The 16,446-nt window shown below is 48.0% G+C and overlaps 1 protein-coding gene across 1 annotated transcript in view; it reads left to right on the forward strand.

Annotated features, from left to right (window-relative positions):
* The window catches only part of STX7 (syntaxin 7), a 216,938-nt gene that overhangs the window by 74,599 nt on the left and 125,893 nt on the right, over window positions 1-16,446 (forward strand). The window contains exon 2 of the mRNA XM_063947824.1: window positions 1,087-1,227. Coding sequence (XP_063803894.1) covers window positions 1,149-1,227 — 79 coding nt within the window. The 5' untranslated portion in view covers window positions 1,087-1,148. The remainder of the gene's footprint in view (window positions 1-1,086; window positions 1,228-16,446) is intronic.

A 16,446-nucleotide genomic window follows, 5' to 3' on the forward strand; every position in this document is an offset into this window, starting at 1 on the left:
TAGGCTTGCTTATACTCAAATCCTTCTGTCTCTTCATATTATCCCAGACCGACACAATGATGTTAAGATCAGGACTCTGTGTGGGCAAGATCAGGACTCTGTGTGGGCAAGATCACTTCCGGGACTCCTTGTTCTTCTTTACACTGAAGATAGTTCTTAATGACATTGCAGGTTGTTGTCCTGTTGCAGAATAAATTTGGAGCAAGTCAGACGCCTCCCTGATTCTATAGCATGATAGATAAGTACCTTGCTTCACCTTGACAAAGTGGCGGCTGTTAGGCTAAGCATCTTAGTAAATTATGTATTAGAACTACTCACTAGCTGGGCTTTCTTTCAATTTTGTATTGAAATATGCAATCTGGGCCTGAACTTTCATGCCGTGTTATTACAACTTTGTGTTTGTCTACGCTATATATGTAAGCATGGCTGCCTTAACCTGGCCATACACCTAAAGATTCATTGTCGGATCTGGCTGCTTGAAATAAAATCTGCTAATGTATGGGAGCAAATGACAAAGCCTTGCAAATGCCATCTGAATGTGGTCTCCAACGAATAAATTAATCAAATGACCTTATAAAATAATTAATACTTTCTGACCGCAGCATAGCTTTATGAAGCATTAATAAATGTGCCACTGAGCTAGTTTGAGACCAGGTCCATCATGCCAGTCTGTATGCATCCTTCGCTTTGGTAGACTGGGGGGCTGGAGGGTAATTCCAACAACAGATACATTGATTTGCCCCCTAATAACTACGGAACTAATGCAATTAATGTTATCGTCCCATGTATGTTAAAAAGACTAATCGCTTGGGAGAGATAAAGTACCAACCAACCAGCTCCTAACTGTCTCCTCCTGTAAAATTACAGGAGCGGATTGGCTGATACTTTATCTCTTTCCAAACTTTGATAAATCGCCCTCTAAATTGTTGGCTGACTTCTTACACTTGTTCTTGAAGAAATATGTTTACTTGCACTATTAGTTAAACATTATTAACATCACAACTCACCTTCTTGGCTGAAGGCCTTATTTTACAGCAACTTGAACTTGCATTTATTTACATCAGTTCCTCTGTTTTTTTTTCCCAGGTGTTCATAACATTGCCCTGGCCACTTTTTCCTGAAAACAGAATTGCAAAAGCACAGCAGCCATGGCTTTTACTACCACACGGGACCCAGCACAGCTTGCACAGACCATAACTGCGAATATCCAGAGGATAACACAGAACTGTATGTCACAGCCTCATTGCTGCATATATATATATTTTGGTTTAACTAATTTACCTGTTTGTTATTATGCTATTTATGTTACTTACCACTCAATATTTTCCATTGAAAAAATGTAGACAAAATAGAACACCACCTTGTTCTGCCCAAACCATGACCGTTTCTAGCATTACCAGGCCCCTTTCTAGTTGCACAAACCATACCTCTCAACTTTGAAATTGGAGGAAGAGGGACCCCTGCGCGACCCGAAAAGTGGGTGTGGCTCACCGTGGACCCGTTTTCGGCATTTTGGGGGCGTGCCCAGCGCTCCCCTAGCACCTGGGCAGCCCCTGCTCCCCTCCCAGCATTGAGCACGGCATCTATTCAGTGATCACCGGTTGCTTTGCAGAGCAAAGCAGCAGGTGATCAAAGCCTCCCCCAACTGCCCCCCCGCCCGCGGGACACTGCGACCCGCGGGAGGGACAGCGGTACAGTGTCCGAATAGTGGGACTGTCCCGCTGAATCGGGACAGTTGGGAGGTATGACAAACCCAATCTACTGGGGAAGGGGTTATATCAGTGATGTTGGCACAACAGTCTTAAAACGGTTTCTCTCCATTTTAAGCACCAGATTCCACAGCTAGTATAAAAAAAGCGGGAAGACCGCACGCCATTGAAGGGGCGAAGCTTCACTATGAGAGAATTCAGCAGCTCGCCAGCACCATTTTCCCTCTGCAGTGGACACAGATGCTGACAGGACAGGGATGCGCAGCTCCTCCAGTGTGACTCCAGATTACCTCAGCGGTACCAGTGGTCATAGCAGGGGGGAAGCGACTATCAGTGTACTAATGCACTAAAATTACTAAAGTGACTCCTCCCACTTAGCGCTAATCCAATGCTACACTTTTTGCAGGAACTTCTATTTTCTCAATAAAATGTAATGAACCGGCTTGATGTGAATAAAATATGAATTTTAATACTACACAATGATTAAAAGTGAGACAAAAACAGAACCCAACATGGGAAACAGAGTCCTACCAAGATGATAATCGGAGCCGCAGGTGTTATGAATGCAAGGTATTTCCCGGGAACAATACCCTGCATGTGGCTCCGTCAAGCGTGTTCCCCAGTGGTCCCTTTCACAGTCAAGGATGTCCAGAAGCAGAGGAAAGTACTGGAAAGCAGGTTCCGACGCGTTTCGGGACATCAAAGTCCCTTTTTCAAGACTGTATGCTTCCAGTGTGTCAGGAGGAGTTCTTATACTGTCAAAAAATGGAACTTCCGGACCGCCGTCCGCCGGAACCGGAAGTGACCTCTGTTTACGTTCCAAAATAATTTCATCATAGAGTCTATCAACTTCATTTTGATAAACAATTTCTTCTTCAATGGAGACTATTTCCTTCAGAGCAAAGGAACCGCTATGGGCACCCGATTTGCCCCAAGTTAAGCCAACCTCTTCATGGTCTATTGGAAAGCCACTACCATCTTCTCTGGCGTAACTTGGAACAGACAGCTTAAGAACTGGGGCAGATACATCGATGATGTGATATTCACTTGGACTGGAGAGAAAGAAGAACTTGAAACATTCTGTAATTCCCTTAATGAAAATAATGTGAATTTACAACTTTCTTTTATTAATTCCCTAATGAAAATAATGTGAATTTACAACTCTCTTTCACCATCAGTCAAACTGAAGTCAATTTTTTTAGATCTTCAAATCTACATTAAAGCTGGAACAGTCCATACTAAAACTTATCACAAGCCCACTGACACGCAGAATTACATCGCGGTGGATAGTGAACATCATGCCAATTGGCTCAGGGGGATCCCAAAGGGTCAGTTCATAAGAACAAAAATAAAGTGTAGTGAACTCTCCATATGTGAAACCCAGATTCAAGACCTTAAAAAATAATTTCTAACGAAAGGATATAAGCCAGAAGATATTGAGACAGCAATCCAACAGACAATGGCTACAGACAGATCTGCACTCATTGATGAACATACAAAACCCCTTTCAAAATCCTCCAAAGATACTCAGTGGGCATTCCTTTCGGGCTTTGATTCCGACCATAGATGCTTTGAACAAATTATAAAGAAGAACTGGCATATTTTGCAGGGTGACCCCATACTTAAAGATCTGATTTCTTCATAACCTCAGTTTATTTATCGCAAAGCCCCAAACTTAAGAAACCATCTGGTACGAAGTGCTTTACCCTTCAAAAAACCGAACCCCATAAGGACTTCAGGCTTTCATCGTTGTGGAGTCTGTTTGGGGTGTAGAAACATTAAGTCTGAGAATTCAAAATTTACTGAGGTCACCGTCAATGGAACCGTTTTTAGAATCCGTGACTTCATCACATGTAATACCACAAGTGTTGTATACATGATCATATGCAAATGTGGGAAAAGCTATATAGGCAGGACATCCAGATCACTGAAAACCCGCATAGGCGAGCATCTTTGCAACATTCGCAGAGGCTTAACAACTCACCATCTTTCGGAACATTTCAGAATAGAACATCTATGTTCCACTAATTCCATCACAAACTTCATCGGTCTTATTCATATCAAAGCAACATGGAAGAATCGTAATCTGGAGATTAACCTGGCTAAAGCTGAAATGAAAACTATTTTCAATTTACAAACTCTTGCACCTATGGGTCTTAACCAAGATTTCGAAATCAAGTGGTTCCTTTAATTCCTTGTCCATATATTTCTCTAACGTCCTAAGTGGATGCTGGGGACTCCGTAAGGACCATGGGGAATAGCGGCTCCGCAGGAGACTGGGCACATCTAAAGAAAGCTTTAGGACTATCTGGTGTGCACTGGCTCCTCCCCCTATGACCCTCCTCCAAGCCTCTGTTAGATCTCTGTGCCCGAACGAGAAGGGTGCACACTAGGGGCTCTCCTGAGCTTCTTAGTGAAAGTTTTAGTTTAGGTTTTTTATTTTCAGTGAGACCTGCTGGCAACAGGCTCACTGCATCGAGGGACTAAGGGGAGAAGAAGCGAACTCACCTGCGTGCAGAGTGGATTGGGCTTCTTAGGCTACTGGACATTAGCTCCAGAGGGACGATCACAGGCCCAGCTTGGATGGGTCCCAGAGCCGCGCCGCCGGCCCCCTTACAGAGCCAGAAGGCAGAAGAGGTCCGGAAAATCGGTGGCAGAAGACGTCCTGTCTTCAACAAGGTAGCGCACAGCACTGCAGCTGTGCGCCATTGCTCTCAGCACACTTCACACTCCGGTCACTGAGGGTGCAGGGCGCTGGGGGGGGCGCCCTGAGACGCAATAATAAACACCTTGGATGGCAAAAAATGCATGACATATAGCTCCTGGGCTATATGGATGCATTTAACCCCTGCCAAAATACATAAAAAAACGGGAGATAGGCTCCGCCCCCTTATTGGCGGCCTTATCTCCTCAGCACACTGGCGCCATTTTCCCTCACAGCTCCGTTGGAGGGAAGCTCCCTGGCTCTCCCCTGCAGTCACTACACTACAGAAAGGGTTAAAAAAGAGAGGGGGGCACAAATTAGGCGCAGTATTAACTATACAGCAGCTATAAGGGGAAAAACACTTATATAAGGTTATCCCTGTATATATATAGCGCTCTGGTGTGTGCTGGCAAACTCTCCCTCTGTCTCCCCAAAGGGCTAGTGGGGTCCTGTCCTCTATCAGAGCATTCCCTGTGTGTGTGCTGTATGTCGGTACTTTTGTGTCGACATGTATGAGGAGAAAAATGATGTGGAGACGGAGCAGATTGCCTGTAATAGTGATGTCACCCCCTAGGGGGTCGACACCTGAGTGGATGAACTGTTGGAAGAAATTACGTGACAGTGTCAGCTCTGTATAAAAGACAGTGGTTGACATGAGACAGCCGGCTACTCAGCTTGTGCCTGTCCAGACGTCTCATAGGCCGTCAGGGGCTCTAAAGCGCCCGTTACCTCAGATGGCAGATATAGACGCCGACACGGATACTGACTCCAGTGTCGACGGTGAAGAGACAAATGTGACTTCCAGTAGGGCCACACGTTACATGATTGAGGCAATGAAAAATGTTTTACACATTTCTGATAATACGAGTACCACCAAAAAGGGGTATTATGTTCGGTGAGGAAAAACTACCTGTAGTTTTTCTGAATCTGAGAAATTAAATGAGGTGTGTGATGATGCGTGGGTTTCCCCCGATAACAACTGATAATTTCTAAAATGTTATTGGCATTATATCCTTTCCCGCCAGAGGTTAGGGTGCGTTGGGAAACACCCCCTAGGGTGGATAAAGCGCTCACACGCTTGTAAGGGCTCTATCCTCTCCTGAGATGACCGCCCTTAAGGATCCTGCTGATAGAAAGCAGGAGGGTATCCTAAAATGTATTTACACACATACTGGTGTTATACTGCGACCAGCAATCGCCTCAGCCTGGATGTGCAGTGCTGGGTTGGCGTGGTCGGATTCCCTGACTGAAAATATTGATACCCTAGATAGGGACAGTATATTTTTGCCTATAGAGCATTTGAAAGATGCATTGCTATATATGCGTGATGCACAGCGGAATATTTGCCGACTGGCATCAAGTCTAAGTGCGTTGTCCATTTCTACCAGTAGAGGGTTATGGACACGTCAGTGGTCAGGTGATGCGTATTCCAAACGGCATTTGGAAGTATTGCCTTATTAAGGAGAGGAGTTATTTGGGGTCGGTCTTTCAGACCTGGTGGCCACGGCAACAGCTGGGAAATCCACGTTTGTGCCCCAGGTCGCCTCTCAACATGAGAAGACGCCGTATTATCAGGCGCAGTCTTTTCGTGGATAAGCGGGCAAAAGGTTCCTCATTTCTGCCCCGTGACAGAGGGAGAGGAAAAAGGCTGCAGAAATCAGCCAGTTCCCAGGAACAGAAACCCTCTCCCGCCTCTGCCAAGCCCTCAGTATACGCTGGGGCTTTACAAGCAGAATCAGGCACGGTGGGGGGCCCGTCTCAATGAATTTCAGCGCGCAGTGGGCTCACTCGCAAGTAGACCCCTGGATCCTTCAGGTGATATCTCAGGGGTACAAATTAGAATTCGAGACGTCTCCCCCTCGCCGTTTCCTAAAGTCGGCTTTACCGATGTCTCCTTCTGACAGGGAGACAGTTTTGGAAGCCATTCACAAGCTGTATTCCCAGCAGGTGATAATCAAGATACCCCTCCTGCAACTGGGAACGGGGTATTATTCCACACTGTTGTGGTACCGAAGCCGGACGGCTCGGTGAGACCGATTCTAAATCTAAAATCTTTGAACACTTACATACAGAGGTTCAAATTCAAGATTGAGTCACTCAGAGCAGTGATTGCGAACCTGGAAGAAGGGGACTACATGATGTCTCGGGACATCAAGGATGCTTACCTTCATGTCAAAATTTACCCTTCTCACCAAGGGTACCTCAGGTTTATGGTACAGAACTGTCACTATCAGTTCAGACGCTGCCGTATGGATGGTCCACGGCACCCCGGGTCTTTACCAAGGTAATGGCCGAAATGATGATATTCCTTCAAAGGAAGGGAATTTTAGTTATCCCTTACTTGGACGATTCCCTGATAAGGGTAAGATCCAGGGAACAGTTGGAGGTCGGTGTAGCACTATCTCAGGTAGTGTTGCTGCAGCACGGTTGGATTCTCAATATTCCAAAATCGCAGCTGGTTCCGACGACTTGTCTTCTGTTCCTAGGGATGATCCTGGACACAGTCCAGAAAAAGGTGTTTCTCCCGGAGGAGAAAGCCAGGGAGTTATCCGAGCTAGTCAGGAACCTCCTAAAACCGAGCCAAGTCTCAGTGCATCAATGCACAAGGGTTCTGGGTAAAATGGTGGCTTCCTACGAAGCAATCCCATTCGGCAGATTCCACGCAAGAACTTTCCAGTGGGACCTGCTGGACAAATGGTCCGGGTCGCATCTTCAGATGCATCAGCGGATAACCCTGTCACCAAGGACAAGGGTGTCCCTCCTGTGGTGGTTGCAGAGTGCTCATCTTCTAGAGGGCCGCAGATTCGGCATTCAGGACTGGGTCCTGGTAACCACGGATGCCAGCCTGTGAGGCTGGGGAGCAGTCACACAGGGAAGGAATATCCAGGACTTATGGTCAAGCCTGGAGACATCACTTCACATAAATATCCTGAAGCTAAGGGACATTTACAATGCTCTAAGCTTAGCAAGACCTCTGCTTCAAGGTCAGCCGGTGTTGATCCAGTCGGACAACATCACGGCAGTCACCCACGTAAACAGACAGGGTGGCACAAGAAGCAGGAGGGCAATGGCAGAAGCTGCAAGGATTCTTCGCTGGGCGGAAAATCATGTGATAGCACTGTCAGCAGTATTCATTCCGGGAGTGGACAACTGGGAAGCAGACTTCCTCAGCACGACCTCCACCCGGGAGAGTGGGGACTTCACCCAGAAGTCTTCCACATGATTATAAACCGTTGGGAAAAACTCGACAGGTATTGCGCCAGGTCCAGGGACCCTCAGGCAATAGCTGTAGACGCTCTGGTAACACCGTGGGTGTACCAGTCAGGGTATGTGTTCCCTCCTCTACCTCTCATACCCAAGGTACTGAGATTGATAAGATGGAGAGGAGTAAGCACTATATTCGTGGCTCCGGATTGGCCAAGAAGGATTTGGTAACCGGAACTTCAAGAGATGCTCACGGAGGATCCGTGGCCTCTACCTCTAAGAAGGGACCTGCTCCAGCAAGGACCCTGTCTGTTCCAAGACTTACCGCGGCTGCGTTTGACGGCATGGCGGTTGAACGCCGGATCCTGAAGGAAAAAAGGCATTCCGGATGAAGTCATCCCTATCCTGATCAAAGCCAGGAAGGATGTAACCGCAAAAACATTATCACCGCAATTGGCGAAAATATGTTGCGTGGTGCGAGGCCAGTAAGGCCCGACGGTGGAAATTCAACTGGGTCGATTCCTACATTTCCTGCAAACAGGAGTGTCTATGGGCCTGAAATTGGGGTCCATTAAGGTTCAAATTTCGGCCCTGTCAATTTTCTTCCAAAAAGAACTAGCTTCAGTCCCTGAAGTTCAGACGTTTGTAAAAGGGGTACTGCATATACAGCCTCCTTTTGTGCCTCCAGTGGCACTTTGGGATCTCAATGTAGTTTTGGGTTCCAAAAGTCACATTGGTTTGAACCACTTAAATCTGTGGAGTTAAAATATCTCACATGGAAAGTGGTCATGCTGTTGGCCCTGGCCTGGGCCAGGCGCGTGTCAGAATTGGCGGCTTTATCCTGAAAAAGCCCTTATCTGATGTTCCATTCGGACAGGGCGGAATTGAGGACTCGTCCTCAGTTTCTCCCTAAGGTGGTTTCAGCGTTTCACCTGAACCAACCTATTTGTGGTGCCTGCGGCTACTAGGGACTTGAGGACTCCAAGTTGCTAGACGTTGTCAGGGCCCTGAAAATATATGTTTCCAGGAGGGCTGGAGTCAGGAAATCTGACTCGCTGTTTATCCTGTATGCACCCAACAAGCTGGGTGCTCCTGCTTCTAAGCAGACTATTGCTCGTTGGATTTGTAGTACAATTCAGCTTGCACATTCTGTGGCAGGCCTGCCACAGCCAAAAATCTGTAAATGCCCACTCCACAAGGAAGGTGGGCTCATCTTGGGCGGCTGCCCGAGGGGTCTCGGCTTTACAACTTTGCCGAGCAGCTACTTGGTCAGGAGCAAATACGTTTGTAAAATTATAGAAAATTGATATCCTGGCTGAGGAGGACCTGGAGTTCTCTCATTTGGTGCTGCAGAGTCATCCGCACTCTCCCGCCCGTTTGGGAGCTTTGGTATAATCCCCATGCTCCTTACGGAGTCCCCAGCATCCACTTAGGACGTTAGAGAAAATAAGAATTTACTTACCGATAATTCTATTTCTCATAGTCCGTAGTGGATGCTGGGCGCCCATCCCAAGTGCGGATTGTCTGCAATACTTGTACATAGTTATTGTTACAAAAATCGGGTTATTATTGTTGTGAGCCATCTTTTCTAGAGGCTCCTCTGTTATCATGCTGTTAACTGGGTTCAGATCACAGGTTATACGGTGTGATTGGTGTGGCTGGTATGAGTCTTACCCGGGATTCAAAATCCTTCCTTATTGTGTACGCTCGTCCGGGCACAGTATCCTAACTGAGGCTTGGAGGAGGGTCATAGGGGGAGGAGCCAGTGCACACCAGATAGTCCTAAAGCTTTCTTTAGATGTGCCCAGTCTCCTGCGGAGCCGCTATTCCCCATGGTCCTTACGCAGTCCCCAGCATCCACTACGGACTATGAGAAATAGAATTATCGGTGAGTAAATTCTTATTTTCTTCACCATAATTCTCTAAATTTATATATTTTATAGTTTTCATATATATATTTTATATCTATTTTTCTCTTACGTCCTAGAGGATGCTGGGGAATAGACGGGCTCCGCAGGAGACATGGGCACTAAAAAATAACTTTTAGCTATGGGTGTGCTCTGGCTCCTCCCTCTATGCCCCTCCTCCAGACCTCCGTTTGACACTGTGCCCAGAGGAGACTGGGTGCACTACAGGGAGCTCTCCTGAGTTTCTCTGAAAGTAAGAATTTTGTTAGGTTTTTTGTTTTCAGGGAGCCCTGCTGGCAACAGGCTCCCTGCATCGTGCGACTGAGGAGAGAGAAGCAGACCTACTTAAATGCTAGGCTCTGCTTCTTAGGCTACTGGACACCATTCGCTCCAGAGGGAGTCGGAACGCAGGTCTCCCCTCGCCGTTCGTCCCGGAGCCGCACCGCCGTCCTCGTTACAGAGCCGGAAGATAGAAGCCGGGTGAGTATAAGAAGATAGAAGACTTCATAGGCGGCATAAGAATTGCTCCCACACACAACACACACGGCAGGCACTGATGGGTGCAGGGCGCAGGGGGGGCGCCCTGGGCAGCAATTTTAAACCTCTAGGACTGGCCAGACGTTATATATAGGCTCTGAGGGCTGTATATAGAAAAACCCCACCAGTTTTTAAAGAAATCGAGCGGGACCGAAGCCCGCCACTGAGGGGGCGGAGCTTGATCCATCAGCACTAACCAGCGCCATTTTCTCCATATCACACCGCTGAGAAGCTGGCTCCCCGGACTCTCCCCTGCTGAACACGGTGACGGAGGGTTTTAAAGAAGGGGGGGGCACATAATTTGGCGCAGTTGATATATATATATATATATATATTTCTCTGACGTCCTAGTGGATGCTGGGACTCCGTAAGGACCATGGGGAATAGCGGCTCCGCAGGAGACAGGGCACAAGAATAAAAGCTTTAGGATCAGGTGGTGTGCACTGGCTCCTCCCCCTATGACCCTCCTCCAAGCCTCAGTTAGATTTTTGTGCCCGAACGAGAAGGGTGCAGGCTAGGTGGCTCTCCTGAGCTGCTTAGAATAAAAGTTTAATTTAGGTTTTTTTATTTTCAGTGAGTCCTGCTGGCAACAGGCTCACTGCATCGTGGGACTAAGGGGAGAAGAAGCGAACTCACCTGCGTGCAGAGTGGACATTAGCTCCAGAGGGACGATCACAGGTACAGCCTGGATGGGTCACCGGAGCCGCGCCGCCGTCCCCCTTACAGAGCCAGAAGAGACGAAGAGGTCCGGTGAAATCGGCGGCAGAAGACAATCCTGTCTTCAGACTAAGGTAGCGCACAGCACCGCAGCTGTGCGCCATTGCTCTCAGCACACTTCACACTCCGGTCACTGAGGGTGCAGGGCGCTTGGGGGGGAGCGCCCTGAGACGCAATATAAATGATAATACCTTAGGTGGCAAAAGAATACATCACATATAGCTCCTGGGCTATATGGATGTATTTTAACCCCTGCCATTTTTACACAAAAAAGCGGGAGATAAGGACGTCGTGAAGGGGCGGAGCCTATCTCCTCAGCACACAAGCGCCATTTTCCCTCACAGTTCCGCTGGAAGGACGGCTCCCTGACTCTCCCCTGCAGTCCTGCTTCAGAATCAGGGTAAAAAAGAGAAGGGGGGGCACTATTGGCAGCAAATGACAATATAAACAGCAGCTATAAGGGAATAACACTTATATAAGGTTATCCCTGTATATATATATATAGCGCTGGGTGTGTGCTGGCAGACTCTCCCTCTGTCTCTCCAAAGGGCTCGTGGGGTCCTGTCCTCTATCAGAGCATTCCCGGTGTGTGTGCTGTGTGTCGGTACGTGTGTGTCGACATGTATGAGGAGGAAAATGATGTGGAGGCGGAGCAATTGCCTGCGTTAGTGATGTCACCCCCTAGGGAGTCAACACCTGACTGGATGATCGTGTTCAAACAATTAAGTGATAATGTCAACACTTTGCAAAAAACTGTTGACGACATGAGACAGCCGGCAAATCAATTAGTGCCTGTCCAGGCGTCTCAGACACCGTCAGGGGCCCTAAAACGCCCGTTACCTCAGTGGGTCGACACAGACCCAGACACAGATACGGAGTCTAGTGTCGACGGTGATGAGTCGAACGTAATGTCCAGTAGGGCCACACGTTACATGATCACGGCAATGAAGGAAGCATTGCACATTTCTGACACTACAAATACCACTAAGAAGGGTATTATGTGGGGGGTGAAAAAACTACCAATAGTTTTTCCTGAGTCAGATGAATTGAATGAGGTATGTGATAAAGCGTGGGTTTCTCCCGACAAAAAACTGCTAATTTCTAATAAATTATTGGCACTATATCCTTTCCCATCAGAGGTTAGGACACGTTGGGAAACACCCCCTAGGGTAGATAAGGCGCTCACACGTTTATCTAAACAAGTAGCGTTACCGTCTCCTGATACGGCCACCCTCAAAGAACCAGCTGATAGAAGGCTGGAAAATATCCTAAAAAGTATATACACACATACTGGTGTTATACTGCGACCAGCAATCGCTTCAGCCTGGATGTGCAGTGCTGGAGTCGCGTGGTCGGATTCCCTGACTGAAAATATTGATACCCTGGATAGGGACAATATATTGGTAACTATAGAGCATTTGAAGGATGCATTACTATATATGCGTGATGCACAGAGGGATATTTGCACCCTGGCATCAAGAGTAAGTGCTATGTCCATCTCTGCCAGAAGAACGTTATGGACGCGTCAGTGGTCAGGGGATGCGGATTCAAAACGACATATGGAAGTATTGCCGTATAAAGGGGAGGAGTTATTTGGGGCTGGTCTTTCGGACCTGGTGGCCACGGCAACGGCTGGAAAGTCCACCTTCTTACCCCAGGTCACTTCACATCAACAGAAAAAGACACCGTCTTTTCAAACTCAGTCCTTTCGTTCCCATAAATACAAGCGAGCAAAAGGCCATTCCTTTCTGCCCCGGGGCAGAGGAAGGGGAAAAAGACTGCACCATGCAGCCGCTTCCCAGGATCAGAAGCCTTCCCCTGCTTCTGCCAAGTCTTCAGCATGACGCTGGGGCTTTACAAGCAGACTCAGGCTTGGTGGGGGCCCGTCTCAAGAATTTCAACGCGCAGTGGGCTCACTCGCAAGTGGATCCCTGGATTCTACAGGTTGTATCGCAGGGGTACAAACTGGAATTCGAGGCGTTTCCCCCTCGCCGGTTCCTGAAGTCTGCTCTGCCAAAGTCTCCCTCCGACAGGGAGGCAGTTCTGGAAGCCATTCACAAGCTGTATTCCCAGCAGGTGATAATCAAGGTACCCCTCCTACAACAAGGAAAGGGGTATTATTCCACGCTGTTTGTGGTACCGAAGCCGGACGGCTCGGTGAGACCAATTTTAAATCTGAAATCCTTGAACACTTACATAAAAAGGTTCAAATTCAAGATGGAATCACTCAGAGCGGTGATAGCGAACCTGGAAGAAGGGGACTATATGGTGTCTCTGGACATCAAAGATGCTTATCTCCACGTCCCAATCTACCCTTCTCACCAAGGGTATCTCAGGTTTGTAGTACAAGACTGTCATTATCAGTTTCAGACGCTGCCGTTTGGGTTGTCCACGGCACCTCGGGTCTTTACCAAGGTAATGGCCGAAATGATGATTCTTCTTCGAAGAAAAGGCGTATTAATTATCCCTTACTTGGACGATCTCCTGATAAGGGCAAGGTCCAGGGAACAGTTAGAAGTCGGAGTAGCACTATCTCAGATAGTGTTACGTCAGCACGGGTGGATCCTAAATATTCCAAAATCGCAGCTGATTCCAACGACACGTCTTCTGTTCCTAGGAATGATTCTGGACACAGTCCAGAAGAAGGTTTTTCTCCCGGAGGAGAAGGCCAAGGAGTTATCCGAGCTAGTCAGGAACCTCCTAAAACCAGCCCAGGTGTCAGTGCATCAGTGCACGAGGGTCCTGGGAAAAATGGTGGCTTCTTACGAAGCAATTCCATTCGGAAGATTCCATGCAAGAACGTTTCAGTGGGATCTACTGGACAAATGGTCCGGTTCGCATCTTCAGATGCAGCAGCGGATAACCCTGTCACCAAAGACAAGGGTGTCTCTCCTGTGGTGGTTGCAGAGTGCTCATCTTCTAGAGGGCCGCAGATTCGGCATTCAGGATTGGATCCTGGTGACCACGGATGCAAGCCTGAGAGGCTGGGGAGCAGTCACACAGGGAAAAAACTTCCAGGGCTTGTGGTCAAGCATGGAAACATCTCTTCATATAAACATTCTGGAACTACGGGCCATTTACAATGCCCTAAGTCAAGCGAAACCCCTGCTTCAGGGTCAGGCGGTATTGATCCAATCGGACAACATCACGTCAGTCGCCCACGTAAACAGACAGGGCGGCACGAGAAGCAGGAGGGCAATGGCAGAGGCTGCAAGGATTCTTCGCTGGGCGGAAAATCATGTGATAGCTCTGTCAGCAGTGTTCATTCCGGGAGTGGACAACTGGGAAGCAGACTTCCTCAGCAGACACGACCTTCACCCGGGAGAGTGGGGACTTCACCCAGAAGTCTTCCACCTGATTGTTAACCGTTGGGAAAAACCAAAGGTGGACATGATGGCGTCACGTCTAAACAAAAAATTAGACAGATATTGCGCCAGGTCAAGGGACCCTCAGGCAATAGCGGTGGACGCTCTGGTGACACCGTGGGTGTACCAGTCAGTGTATGTGTTCCCTCCTCTGCCTCTCATACCAAAAGTACTGAGAATCATAAGAAGGAGAGGAGTAAGAACGATACTCGTGGTTCAGGATTGGCCAAGAAGGACTTGGTACCCGGAACTTCAGGAGATGCTCACGTAAGACCCGTGGCCTCTACCTCTAAGAAAGGACCTGCTCCAGCAGGGGCCTTGTCTGTTCCAAGACTTACCGCGGCTGCGTTTGACGGCATGGCGGTTGAACGCCGGATCCTGAAGGAAAAAGGCATTCCAGATGAAGTCATCCCTACCCTGGTCAAAGCCAGGAAGGATGTAACCGCAAAACATTATCACCGCATTTGGCGAAAATATGTTGCGTGGTGTGAGGCCAAGAAGGCCCCTACAAAGGAATTTCAACTGGGTCGTTTCCTCCATTTCCTGCAAACAGGACTGTCTATGGGCCTAAAATTAGGGTCCATTAAGGTTCAAATTTCGGCCCTGTCGATTTTCTTCCAGAAAGAACTGGCTTCAGTACCTGAAGTTCAGACATTTGTAAAAGGGGTACTGCATATACAACCTCCTTTTGTGCCTCCAGTGGCACCTTGGGATCTCAATGTTGTTTTGAGGTTCCTTAAGTCACATTGGTTTGAACCACTCACCACTGTGGACTTAAAATATCTCACATGGAAGGTGACGATGCTGTTTGCCCTGGCTTCAGCCAGGCGTGTGTCAGAATTGGCGGCTTTATCATATAAAAGCCCTTACTTAATTTTTCATTCTGACAGGGCAGAATTGAGGACTCGTCCTCAATTTCTCCCTAAGGTGGTTTCTGCTTTTCACATGAACCAACCTATTGTGGTGCCTGCGGCTACTAGGGACTTGGAGGACTCCAAGTTACTTGACGTTATCAGGGCCCTGAAAATATATGTTTCCAGGACGGCTGGAGTCAGAAAGTCTGACTCGCTGTTTATCCTGTATGCACCCAACAAGCTGGGTGCTCCTGCTTCTAAGCAGACTATTGCTCGTTGGATTTGTAGTACAATTCAACTTGCACATTCTGTGGCAGGCCTGCCACAGCCTAAATCGGTAAAAGCCCATTCCACAAGGAAAGTGGGCTCATCTTAGGCGGCTGCCCGAGGGGTCTCGGCTTTACAACTTTGCCGAGCAGCTACTTGGTCAGGGGCAAACACGTTTGCTAAATTCTACAAATTTGATACCCTGGCTGAGGAGGACCTGGAGTTCTCTCATTCGGTGCTGCAGAGTCATCCGCACTCTCCCGCCCGTTTGGGAGCTTTGGTATAATCCCCATGGTCCTTACGGAGTCCCAGCATCCACTAGGACGTCAGAGAAAATAAGATTTTACTTACCGATAAATCTATTTCTCATAGTCCGTAGTGGATGCTGGGCGCCCATCCCAAGTGCGGATTGTCTGCAATACTTGTACATAGTTATTGTTAACAAAATCGGGTTATTGTTGTTGTGAGCCATCCTTTCAGAGGCTCCTTCGTTGTTATCATACTGTTAACTGGGTTCAGATCACGAGTTGTACGGTGTGATTGGTGTGGCTGGTATGAGTCTTACCCGGGATTCAATATCCTTCCTTATTATGTACGCTCGTCCGGGCACAGTATCCTAACTGAGGCTTGGAGGAGGGTCATAGGGGGAGGAGCCAGTGCACACCACCTGATCCTAAAGCTTTTATTCTTGTGCCCTGTCTCCTGCGGAGCCGCTATTCCCCATGGTCCTTACGGAGTCCCAGCATCCACTACGGACTATGAGAAATAGATTTATCGGTAAGTAAAATCTTATTATCTGGGAGTTTTTTTCCAGGGTCAGTGGCGCTAGGTGTGTGCTGGCATACTCTCTCTCTGTCTCTCCAAAGGGCCTTGTTGGGGAACTGTCTTCAGATTAGAGATTTCCCTGAGTGTGTGGGGTGTCGGTACGCGTGTGTCGGCATGTCTGAAGCGGAAGGCTCTTCTAGGGAGAAAATGGAGCAAATGAGTGTGGTGTCTCCGTCGGCAACGCCGACACCTGACTGGTTGGATATGTGGAATGTTTTAAATGCAAATTTGAATTTATTACACAAAAGGCTGGACAAAGCAGAGTCCAGGGAATGTACAGGGAGTCGAGCCCTGCCTTTCACTATGTCACAGGGACCGTCTGGGTCTCAAAAGCGCCCACTATCCCAAATAGTAGAC

This window comes from Pseudophryne corroboree, chromosome 12 (genome assembly GCF_028390025.1).
Source record: "Pseudophryne corroboree isolate aPseCor3 chromosome 12, aPseCor3.hap2, whole genome shotgun sequence".
NCBI lineage: Eukaryota > Metazoa > Chordata > Amphibia > Anura > Myobatrachidae > Pseudophryne > Pseudophryne corroboree.